The sequence below is a fragment of the Diaphorina citri genome, unplaced genomic scaffold (genome assembly GCF_000475195.1).
Source record: "Diaphorina citri unplaced genomic scaffold, Diaci psyllid genome assembly version 1.1 scaffold1284, whole genome shotgun sequence".
Lineage (NCBI taxonomy): Eukaryota > Metazoa > Arthropoda > Insecta > Hemiptera > Psyllidae > Diaphorina > Diaphorina citri.
Window position 1 is genome coordinate 55,362 of NW_007378713.1, and position 12,000 is coordinate 67,361.

The 12,000-nt window shown below is 40.0% G+C and overlaps 2 protein-coding genes across 2 annotated transcripts; both read left to right on the plus strand.

Annotated features, from left to right (window-relative positions):
- The first annotated feature begins 5,420 nt into the window (after nt 1-5,420).
- Nucleotides 5,421-9,036, plus strand: LOC113469910. The gene is made up of 4 exons (XM_026827933.1): nt 5,421-5,479; nt 5,779-6,042; nt 6,374-6,433; nt 8,999-9,036. Exons 1-4 carry the CDS (start codon nt 5,443-5,445, stop codon nt 9,034-9,036), a joined length of 399 nt encoding a protein of 132 aa, XP_026683734.1. The 5' UTR covers nt 5,421-5,442.
- A 292-nt stretch (nt 9,037-9,328) lies between these two features.
- Nucleotides 9,329-11,641, plus strand: LOC103515150 (the record flags this gene model as incomplete). Its single annotated transcript, XM_026827934.1, has 5 exons — nt 9,329-9,553; nt 9,799-9,846; nt 10,141-10,398; nt 10,781-10,825; nt 11,506-11,641. Coding segments are annotated over exons 1-5 (539 nt in total), but the record flags the coding sequence as incomplete, so codon positions are not given.
- Between the last annotated feature and the right edge of the window lie 359 nt (nt 11,642-12,000).

The following is a 12,000-nucleotide window of genomic DNA, read 5'->3' on the forward strand; positions in this document are numbered from 1 at the left end:
ACTAAAAAAAAAAAAGAGGGGGGGGAAAAAAAAAAAAAAAAAAAAAAAAAAAAAGAGAAAGAAAAAAGAAGAAGGAGAAGGAGGAAAAAAAGAAGTTATTTCTCGCTGGAAGCCTGGAATGGCAATAAAGATGCAAATGCCATCATCTGTCATGACAGCAATAATAATAATAATAATAATAACAATAGCACGTGGCAGATATATTCAGGCTGTTCAGAGTTTAATGAGGCACTCCGCACATGGGAAATAAATTCGTAATGTGTTTCGAAAGAGATGAAATTTTTCTCTTGATTTTTTATAGTCGACTCAGCCAGCCTCAGTTAGAGCCGACTCAGTCAGCCCCACTAGGTATTAGGCGGCCAGTAATGCCCGCCACTCACGCTCAGACACGCACAGACCGCGGTCTCACAGACGAGTCTATCAGACAGTATAGGAACTGTATGGTGGAAAAAGCTTGGGACTTAAAGGCCCTTTAGACGATCAAGCATGCTTGACAAGCTTCGATGCTTGTCAAGCATTTTGATCATGTATGGCGGTGATTGACGTGATTGTCAAGCCAATTATTGAAGTTCGTCAAGCCCGATGTGCTTGACGATGAAAATTTTGATTGACGGCTGGGCTTGAAGAGAGGCTTGATGGTGTGTGCCTCTGCTTGTCAAGCAATCGTCAAAGCTTTGTCAGCATTTGAAGACATTTTTAAAAAACACGTGATATGAATTACGAGATCAAAGTTGTTGGTAGGTATAAGCACGCCACAAATTTTTGAGAGAACTGATTAAAAGCTTGACAGCCTTGCTTGAACGTCTAGGTGTAAAATTTTTCAAGCACCGCAGGAAAAAGTGAAATGCTTGTCAAGCATGCTTGATCGTCTACAGGGCCTTTTAGGTATTACTTATTTTGGACAAATTATAATAAGTTACCTACCTTTCCTGTTAAAAATACCGTAGGTATCGCCAAAAGTTTTCAAATTTAGAAAACGTCTACCTTTTCACGGTGTGTAACTTTCCATCCTGAAATTTCAACTTCGACTAAATAACTTTAGGTATTACTTATTTTGGACAAATTATAATAAGTTACCTATCTTTCCTGTTAAAAATACCGTAGGACAAAAATTAATCGAATTATCTGCCTATCGCCAAAAGTTTTCAAATTTAGAAAACGTCTACCTTTTCACGGTGTGTAACTTTCCATCCTGAAATTTCAACTTCGACTAAATAACATCTAATCTTTTCTGAAATTCGTGGGATTTAGAGCGGCTTACCGTTTTCAGTTAGGGCTGATGAGGAAAAATTTATTTGGCAGTCGAAATTCAACGTTCTCCCTGAAAGTCCCTAATCTAATACCGTAGGTACCTATACAATATACATCGCCAAAAGTTTTCAAATTTAGAAAACGTCTACCTTTTCTGACGGCGTGTAACTTTCCATCCTGAAATTTCAACTTCGACTAAATAACATCTAATCTTTTCTGAAATTCGTGGGATTTGGAGCGGCTTACCGTTTTCAGTTAGGGCTGATGAGGAAAAATTTATTTGGCAGTCGAAATTCAACGTTCTCCCTGAAAGTCCCTAATCTAATAGAATAGAATAGAATATACCTTGTTTATCCTGCTCGAACGAGACTAAAAAGTCCCTTTACCCCAGCAGTGTAAACAAGGTCTCGTGTACTTTATGTGCATAACAACATAAACGGAAGTATGTAACTTACTAGTCGTTTCAGTGTAGAATAGAATTATATCCCTAATCTGTTTAAGCTGCACGAGTAGATTTCAGTACATCTACCCGTTCAGTGACGAAGGTCGGAATCTAAAAATATAGAATAGAATATAATAGAATATAACTTGTTTATCCTGCTCGAATGAGACTAAAAAGTCCCTTTACCCCAGCAGTATAAACAAGGTCTCGTGTACTTTATGTGCATAACAACATAAACGGAAGTATGTAACTTACTAGTCGTTTCAGTGTAGAATAGAATAGAATATGCCTTGTTTATCCTGCTCGAATGAGACTAAAAAGTCCCTTTACCCCAGCAGTCTAAACAAGGTCTCGTGTACTTTATGTGCATAACAACATAAACGGAAGTATGTAACTTACTAGTCGTTTCAGTGTAGAATAGAATAGAATATGCCTTGTTTATCCTGCTCGAATGAGACTAAAAAGTCCCTTTACCCCAGCAGTCTAAACAAGGTCTCGTGTACTTTATGTGCATAACAACATAAACGGAAGTATGTAACTTACTAGTCGTTTCAGTGTAGAATAGAATAGAATATGCCTTGTTTATCCTGCTCGAATGAGACTAAAAAGTCCCTTTACCCCAGCAGTCTAAACAAGGTCTCGTGTACTTTATGTGCATAACAACATAAACGGAAGTATGTAACTTACTAGTCGTTTCAGTGTAGAATAGAATAGAATATGCCTTGTTTATCCTGCTCGAATGAGACTAAAAAGTCCCTTTACCCCAGCAGTCTAAACAAGGTCTCGTGTACTTTATGTGCATAACAACATAAACGGAAGTATGTAACTTACTAGTCGTTTCAGTGTAGAATAGAATAGAATATGCCTTGTTTATCCTGCTCGAATGAGACTAAAAAGTCCCTTTACCCCAGCAGTCTAAACAAGGTCTCGTGTACTTTATGTGCATAACAACATAAACGGAAGTATGTAACTTACTAGTCGTTTCAGTGTAGAATAGAATAGAATATGCCTTGTTTATCCTGCTCGAATGAGACTAAAAAGTCCCTTTACCCCAGCAGTCTAAACAAGGTCTCGTGTACTTTATGTGCATAACAACATAAACGGAAGTATGTAACTTACTAGTCGTTTCAGTGTAGAATAGAATAGAATATGCCTTGTTTATCCTGCTCGAATGAGACTAAAAAGTCCCTTTACCCCAGCAGTCTAAACAAGGTCTCGTGTACTTTATGTGCATAACAACATAAACGGAAGTATGTAACTTACTAGTCGTTTCAGTGTAGAATAGAATAGAATATGCCTTGTTTATCCTGCTCGAATGAGACTAAAAAGTCCCTTTACCCCAGCAGTCTAAACAAGGTCTCGTGTACTTTATGTGCATAACAACATAAACGGAAGTATGTAACTTACTAGTCGTTTCAGTGTAGAATAGAATAGAATATGCCTTGTTTATCCTGCTCGAATGAGACTAAAAAGTCCCTTTACCCCAGCAGTCTAAACAAGGTCTCGTGTACTTTATGTGCATAACAACATAAACGGAAGTATGTAACTTACTAGTCGTTTCAGTGTAGAATAGAATAGAATATGCCTTGTTTATCCTGCTCGAATGAGACTAAAAAGTCCCTTTACCCCAGCAGTCTAAACAAGGTCTCGTGTACTTTATGTGCATAACAACATAAACGGAAGTATGTAACTTACTAGTCGTTTCAGTGTAGAATAGAATAGAATATGCCTTGTTTATCCTGCTCGAATGAGACTAAAAAGTCCCTTTACCCCAGCAGTCTAAACAAGGTCTCGTGTACTTTATGTGCATAACAACATAAACGGAAGTATGTAACTTACTAGTCGTTTCAGTGTAGAATAGAATAGAATATGCCTTGTTTATCCTGCTCGAATGAGACTAAAAAGTCCCTTTACCCCAGCAGTCTAAACAAGGTCTCGTGTACTTTATGTGCATAACAACATAAACGGAAGTATGTAACTTACTAGTCGTTTCAGTGTAGAATAGAATAGAATATGCCTTGTTTATCCTGCTCGAATGAGACTAAAAAGTCCCTTTACCCCAGCAGTCTAAACAAGGTCTCGTGTACTTTATGTGCATAACAACATAAACGGAAGTATGTAACTTACTAGTCGTGAGTAAATGAATAACAGTAAAAACAATGCCAAGTTGAATTTGAGAGAAGGTTGAAGGAGTTAAGATTCACCAATCACCATTTTTAGCTGACACGCTTGAAGGGAAAAGAACTTGGCCTGAGTTTTTGATCACACTTTTTTACTTTCCTTATCCTATAGGAAGGAAAGTAATGTAATCGGGTCAAATTTTCGATGGTCCGTTTTTAGTGCCAAAACACGTTTTGAGGTCCCTAGAGCCTAAATCCAAAGTGTCAGCTATTGGTCCGTGTGTCTGTCTGTCTGTAAACAAAATATCTCGAGAACGGAAAGAGCTAGAGACTTGAAATTTGGTATGCAGTTGTCAAATGTGACAAGGAGGAGAAGAAGAAGGAGGAGAAGAAGAAGAGGAGAAGGAGGAGAAGAAGAAGAAGAAGAAGAAGAAGAAGAAGAAGAGGAGGAGGAATAGAGAATAAAACAGAGATTGAGGGAGGGCGCACGCGAGAGAGAGAGAGAGAGAAAGGGAGAGAGGGAGAGAGAAAGAAAGAGAAGGGGAAGCAAGAGATGGAGAAAAAAAGGGGATTGGGAACTGAAAAACCAAGAGAAACTGGGAGAGAGAAGAAGAAGAAGAAGAAGAAGAAGAAAACAGAGTTTAACAGAGCAAGAAAGAAGGGAGGGGAGAAACAAAGTTGACCCAAAAAGTGTAGTGGATATAAAAATAAATATTTAGTTGGTTAACTTTTATACACGACACTCGACACTTGGTAAAACAAATAAAAAATTCAAAGGAGAAAACAAGAGACATCCACTGATGATGGCGTAGCTAACTGACGAAACTTCCTGTATTTTTGTTTTTTTTTTTGAACATGATGTACATATCTCTCTCTTTCTCTCTCTCCCCCCCCCTTTGTCTCTCCTTCTTTTTATGGTTTAAGGGAGGGTTTCACCTACAGGCTACAGGCTGTTAGCTTTTATAGCTTAACAGGCCTTCTAAGGTTCAAACAATATTGGTAAAACCCACCTTAAAGGCTTGTTTGAACGACTTAATTTTCGCGGCAAATAGACCTCTAACAAGAAACACTTTGTAGCTTTTTCGGGCAAAATATCTGGACAGTTTGAGGTTGACCACCCTGTATAAGTAAAACTTAAAGGCCTTTTAGACGATCAAGCATGCTTGACAAGCTTCGATGCTTGTCAAACATTTTGATCATGTATGGCGGTGATTGACGTGATTGTCAAGCCAATTATTGAAGTTCGTCAAGCCCGATGTGCTTGATGAAAATTTTGTTAGGTCTTATCGTCCCGAAATCAAAGAGAAAAGGAAGACAGGATAGGAGAAAGTCAGCCGTTCCGAGAACAAACATCATCCGTTCAGGATAAAATCCTCCCCGGTTGTTATTATTAACATTAATTTTTGGAACTTTTATTTTCAGTATATGATCATGTGCTGTATGGAGTAGCAGCTAAACTAACTTCCAAGGGTAAGTGAGACTTCGTCTAAAATATGTAAAACCCTTCACCCTTTGTTAGAAAGTATTGTCAGTCGTTCCGAGAACGAACATCATCCGTTCAGGATAAAATCCGCCCGGGGCGTATTTACATTAATTTTGGACACTTTTCTTTTTCCAGTATATGATCATATGCAGTATGGAGTAACAGCTAAAGCAATTTCCAAGGGTAAGTGAGAAATCGTCTAAAATAAAATCCTGCGCCCTTCGATAGAAAGCAGAAAGACTGAGAGGATGTTTTTAAGAAGAATGACTAAAAGTTAGAAATACACTACTATCACGTCACGTGAGCTCATGGGGAGTCAGAAAGAGGTAGTCCAAAGGTTTCCCACAATATTGTTAGATAATTTTCGTTCATGATAGCCAAGTCTCGTGAGCCCAATTTTTTCAAGGCTTTCATGGTAGGTACAGGATTCTCTGTGAGCTCTTCCACCCAACCAATGACCGCCTTCTCTCTCGTATTTTCAGACGACAACGAAGCGAACTTGGAGCAAATCACCTCCGGTGAGAATTTCGGGAACCCCGTTATGCTCGGTGGACATCCCTGGTTCGTCCGGGCGAAAAGGACGTCTAAACCGGCGCGCAGTATAAGTATAACTACCGTCGCGCCGAAGAAGTGTCCGTGTAACTGCTCGCTTAACAGTCCAGTGTGCGGGCGTGGTGCTGACGGGCGATTGGAGACCTTCCCGTCCTACTGCGCGATGAAATGTTACGAGTGCACGCACGACAAACGTGAGTCCCACATGACCCCCGTTTCCCCTAATTAAATCGAGAACTCTTTTAAAGAGCTTTGGTAGAGACAACTGTTAATCTGTGTCGTAGCATGCCCATTGCCCATCCTGTGGTATACCTAACTCTCATCAGATGGGCGAGAAGAGACACAATATTTTCCATTTAGCTGCTCAGTCAACACAACAACACCAGAGAGAAACGCGTTGAAATATTTTCACGCTTCAAATCCTTCCGCCTCTCGGAACGTCCCTCTCAAACTCGCCGCTTTTCCTCTTTGTATTGCCAATGACAATCTCTCCGAATTTAACCTTGTTCTTCTTCTTCATTTCAGGATATTATCTGTACAGTCGGAAATCTTGTCCTGAGAGTTCAACACGTAAGTTTTCAGGATGCCCTACTCTTTCTTTCCGGATAAGGCGCTATCTATAACATGTAAATGTCGTTTCCTATTCTTTGAGGAATTATTGACTAAACGAAGTGAGTCCAAAGGCGGGATTACCTATTGCTTTTGAGAATATGCCTTGTTTATCCTGCTCGAATGAGACTAAAAAGTCCCTTTACCCCAGCAGTCTAAACAAGGTCTCGTGTACTTTATGTGCATAACAACATAAACGGAAGTATGTAACTTACTAGTCGTTTCAGTGTAGAATAGAATTATAGAATATAATATGCCTTGTTTATCCTGCTCGAATGACTTTACCGGAACGGAGAGCGTCTCAAAAGGGGCCCCTACTGGGCTCGTAGGCTCTCGTAAGCTTCACCCATCTTTTGGGTTTCGGAGCTAATTGCCCCTAAAGCCTCAGAGCTTATTTGTAGGGATTTTTTTTTTGTATGGATCTTCCTCAAGGGAAAAATTCGAACCCGCGGCCTAGCGCTTACAAGGCAGACGCGCTACCAACCAAGCTAACTAGGCTGGCCGAACAAGAGGAAAAGCTGCTCTGTTTCTGTCTCTCTTTCTCTCTCTTTCTATCTATTTCTCTTTGTATCTTTCGGTCTCTCTCTCTCTCTGAAGTTCAAGGTTCGAGTCCCCTCTCTTGTTAAAGAGAGATACACCTACTGATTGTGTGTGCCCAAGTGTGGGAGAAAGAGAGAGAGAGAGAGAGAGAGAGATCTAGTTATCACTGTTTGGTCTTCATAATTATCTGCTAGTTAGTCGGTAATCCGTATCATGTTAGGTACCTACCTATCTAGTAAGTTGTTTGTCGGATCGGTAAAATAGTAAAGAACACAGTCACATGTGTAATCTTTTCCTACAGTAGAGTAGCCTATAACTGTAGTATGGCTGTAGTGCGTAGTGTTTTCTAGAATACATATTTGTCCTGGAATTATAGTGGATCGAAAGTGGACTTTGGAGAGAGAGTGCAACTTTGGTGGTGTAGTGGCCGAGATATCCAACTGTAAACAGGAGGGCGCGGGTTCAATTCCATCCAGGGCGTTGAATTTTATCCTCATTCGTTTCAGAATTTGACCACAGAATGGAGCTGGAAGGGTTAGGTCGTAGAGAACGCCTTCGGCGTTAATCTGGCCTAGTGGTTATACCTTCCACTCAAGGCCCTTAAGGGTCTATTATTAATAATACTTTAGCCAGGTATTTTTTTTTAGTATATTACTACATTTAGGGGTCCCTAGGAGGGGGGGGGTCTTTAAAAGGGGGGCTTATGTGTAGGGGCGAACAGCCCTAAAGGTTGGGTTAAAGCTTATATTATGAATCTTGGAGGGTAGACCATCTACGTTGTAAGCGCCAGGTTCGATTCACGCCTGGGGCGGACTTTATGCTAAACAGGTAAGGTTCGTTCTCAGAAGTGCTGGCTTCTCTCTTCGATTTAGGGAGGATAGGACCTCAACAATTATTACAGTTCATCTATCAATCTATCAACCACCTAATTGGATGAATTGAAAAATTCCTTCAAAATGGGCTAGAAAAAGATTCAAAGATATTAAAGAGTGTGCAATCTGTTTTGAAGTTACGGGCAAATCGGCGGTGGTGCCCTCTCTCCACAATTATTAATACACTCTCAGGAAAAACTTAGTAGCTACCGCGTTTTTTTTTTTGTTCAAAAATGTGGAAACTGCAGCCAAACAAGCGCACGACATCTATTGTTAAAACAATCTTTTTTGGAAGGTTAGAGGAATCAAACGAAATGCCACTTTTTTGTCTGTTTACCTAATCTTATCCCTGACCTTTGACTAATGATGACTAATAAACGTGTTGTTGTTTTCTAATCCAGCAATTCGACCACGAAATTACGAGAGCATTCTATTGTGCAACCACTGATGCAATCTTCCGTAGGTGTTTGTCTATACTGGACTTGGACGCTAAGGGACATATTGAATACGAAATTACGAGATCATTCATTCTATTGTGCAACCACTGATGCAACCTTCCGTAGGTGTTTGTCTATACTGGACTTGGGCGCTAAAGGTTGCGGGTTTAGTCCCAACGCTAAGGGTTGCGGGTTTAGTCCCAGTTCTTGTTTGAAATTCGGGATGCATTTATTTTACTCGTAGGCTCTTGAGTTGTGAGACTATATACCAGAGGTGCCCAATGCTCATTAACCTTACCATAAAGCACCGAATCACTGATGGATACATATTTATTTACAAAATCGTAAACAGGCACTCTAACTATATACAAAATTGTAAAATTATGTAGATTCACTATCACGTGATGTTGATTTGATTATTTATTAATAAGCTCAAACTTTGTTTTATTTTAGACCAGAAGCAGCGGATGCATTTACTCGTAGGCTCTTGAGTTGTGAGACTATATACCAGGGGTGCCCAATGCCCATTAACCTTACCATAAAGCACCGAATCACTGATGGGTACATATTTATTTACCAAATCGTAAACAGACACTTTAACTATATACAAAATTGTAAAATTATGTAGAATCACTATCACGTGATGTTGATTTAATCATTTATTAATAAGCTCAAACTTTGTTTTATTTTAGACCAGAAGCAGCGGAACAACAAACAGTCCTGGGCATAATTTCTGGACCAGAAAAACTACACTCCACAGCATAATTTGTAGACCAGTGAGGCTACAGTACTAGACATAATTTCTGGACCCTAGAGAACAGTACAAAACTTTGAGACAACTAGAGGGTCTCCAATATGGCTGCCATATTGAACAAGTGGTTCCTGATGAGTCTAGTTTCCCTTTTGGGTAAGTACCTGTAGGCACTTTAACTATGTATATACAAAATTGTAAAATTAAATTATGTAGATTCACTATCACGTGATGTTGATTTGATTATTTATTAATAAGCTCAAACTTTGTTTTATTTTAGACCAGAAGCAGCGGAACAACAAACAGTCCTGGGCATAATTTCTGGACCAGAAAAAAATACACTCCACAGCATAATTTGTAGACCAGTGAGGCTACAGTACTAGACATAATATCTGGACCTTAGAGAACAGTACAAAACTTCGAGACAACTAGAGGGTCTCCAATATGGCTGCCATATTGAACAAGTGGTTCCTGATGAGTCTAGTTTCCCTTTTGGGTAAGTAGGTACCTGTATAGTCCACTCCCATTAATAAATTTAAATGCCAAAAAACCTTCTCCTTTTTTAATGAGGTTTGACAGAGGGAACTGTAACTGCTAAGGCTTTATCGTCCCGAAATCGAAAAGAAAAGGAAGACAGGATAGGAGAAAGTCAGCCGTTCCGAGAACGAACATCATCCGTTCAGGATAAAATCCTCCCCGGGTGTTATTATTAACATTAATTTTTGGAACTTTTATTTTCAGTATATGATCATGTGCTGTATGGAGTAGCAGCTAAACCAACTTCCAAGGGTAAGTGAGACTTCGTCTAAAATATGTAAAACCCTTCATCCGTTGTTAGAAAGTAGAAAGACTGTAATGTACACAACTATCCCGTCACGTCATTTTAGCTCATGGGGAGTCAGAAAGATGTGGTCCAAAGGTTTCCCACAATATTGTACCTATACCTAGGTACTCGTAATTTCGTTCACATAGCCACACTGCCCTCACTTCACGTGAGCCCGATTTTTTAAAGGCTTTCATGGTAGGATTCTCACACTGTGAGCTCTTCCACCCAACCAATAACCACCTTTTTCTTATTTTCAGACGACAACGAAGCGAACTTGGAGCAAATCACCTCCGGTGAGAATTTCGGGAACCCCGTTATGCTCGGTGGACATCCCTGGTTCGTCCGGGCGAAAAGGACGTCTAAACCGGCGCGCAGTATAACTACCGTCGCGCCGAAGAAGTGTCCGTGTAACTGCTCGCTTAACAGTCCAGTGTGCGGGCGTGGTGCTGACGGGCGATTGGAGACCTTCCCGTCCTACTGTGCATTGAAATGTTACGAGTGCACGCACGACAAACGTGAGTACCATCTTGCCCTGGTTTCCCCGGATTAAATTTAGAATTTTAAAAAAAATGAGTCGTGAGACTCATTTTTTTCCACGATTTCCCCTAATTAAATGAAGTACTTTTTTTTAAAGAGCTTTGGTAGAGGGAACTGTAATATCGAAGTTATTCTGTGTCGTAGCATGCCCATCCCGTAGTATGCCTCTCATCAGATGGACGAGAAGAGACACAATACCTACTTGCCATTTAATAGGTTCTGGGTCAATATTTGCAATCGAAAAACGATTACGACTTTTTGGCGATGGTGGGCATCGGTGTCGGGATCTACCGATCCTTCGAGGCTCCACTAATACTTACATATGTAATTAATCTTTCTTTTCCTTTGTTCCATTTTCAGGATATTACCTGTACAGTCGGAAATCTTGTCCTGAGAGTTCAACAGGTGATAATTATGGGAAAAATAGATCATTCAAATTCACATTTAATTCACATTAAATCATTCAATATAAATACCCCGAGTTTCAAATACCTATTTAACTCGACTATTTTTCCTTTTTATTTTTTTCAAGAGGTTTGACAGAGGGAACTGTAACTGCTATGTATGGTCTTATCGTCCCGAAATCAAATAGAGAAGGAAGACAGGATAGGAGAAAGCCAGCCGTTCCGAGAACGAACATTATCCCATCAGGATAAAATCCGCCCGGGGCGGGAATCGAACCCGTGGCCTAGCGCTTACAAGGCAGACGCACTACCAACTGAGCTAACTAGGCTGGCTATTTTTCCTTTAGTTTGTCTGGATGTTTCTTTCACCATAAATATCCGACGGTTTTGATGAAATTTGGTACGCATCTTTCGTAAAGAAAAGACATTCGCTGATTTTGGTTTTTGAATTCCATTGGCCCCGAAGAAGCCCTTTTACTGAGCTCTACAGTACACTGAACAACCTTCATCATATACAATGGGCGAGAGCCTATAGGCATAATTTTGGTAAGAAGATGGTTCCCTAAGGAAATTCAGGATTCTAAGCAATTCCTCCCTCTTGCCTTTTTGCCTATGGCTTTCTTTAAGCAGGGTTTTCCCAACCATATTTTTCCGACATTTCTCCTCCTCCCTTTTTTCTAGTGACGCCCAAAGTGACCGCCCGTCGTCCCTCCCCCACCCCTCAGTGTAATTGCAAATGTCCGCTGGGAAAAACCTTGTGTGCCCGGGATAAACACGGCAACTTGCAGAGTTTCCCGTCAGATTGTCTCAAACGGAGGTCGAATTGTCCCGAAATTGAAGATAGAAGGAGGATAGGATAAGAGTAAGCCGGCCGTTCCGAGAGCGAACTTTCTCGGCTTAGAATGAAGTTCGCGCCCCGGGTGTGAATCTGGAATTAAAAAAAGTAAGTAATATAAAAAAGTAAGTACCTATAGGTACCTAATCTAAATTAATGTAAAAAAAAAGAGAGAATTAAAAGCCTCTTCACAATTTTATTTTTGGTACCTACCTAATCTAAATTAATGTAAAAAAAAGAGAGAATTAAAAGCCTCTTCAAAATTTTATTTTTCTGATGCTTATCGTCTTTCATTGTAATTCTTTCAATTACCTACCTGCTCAATTAAATGTAGGTACTTT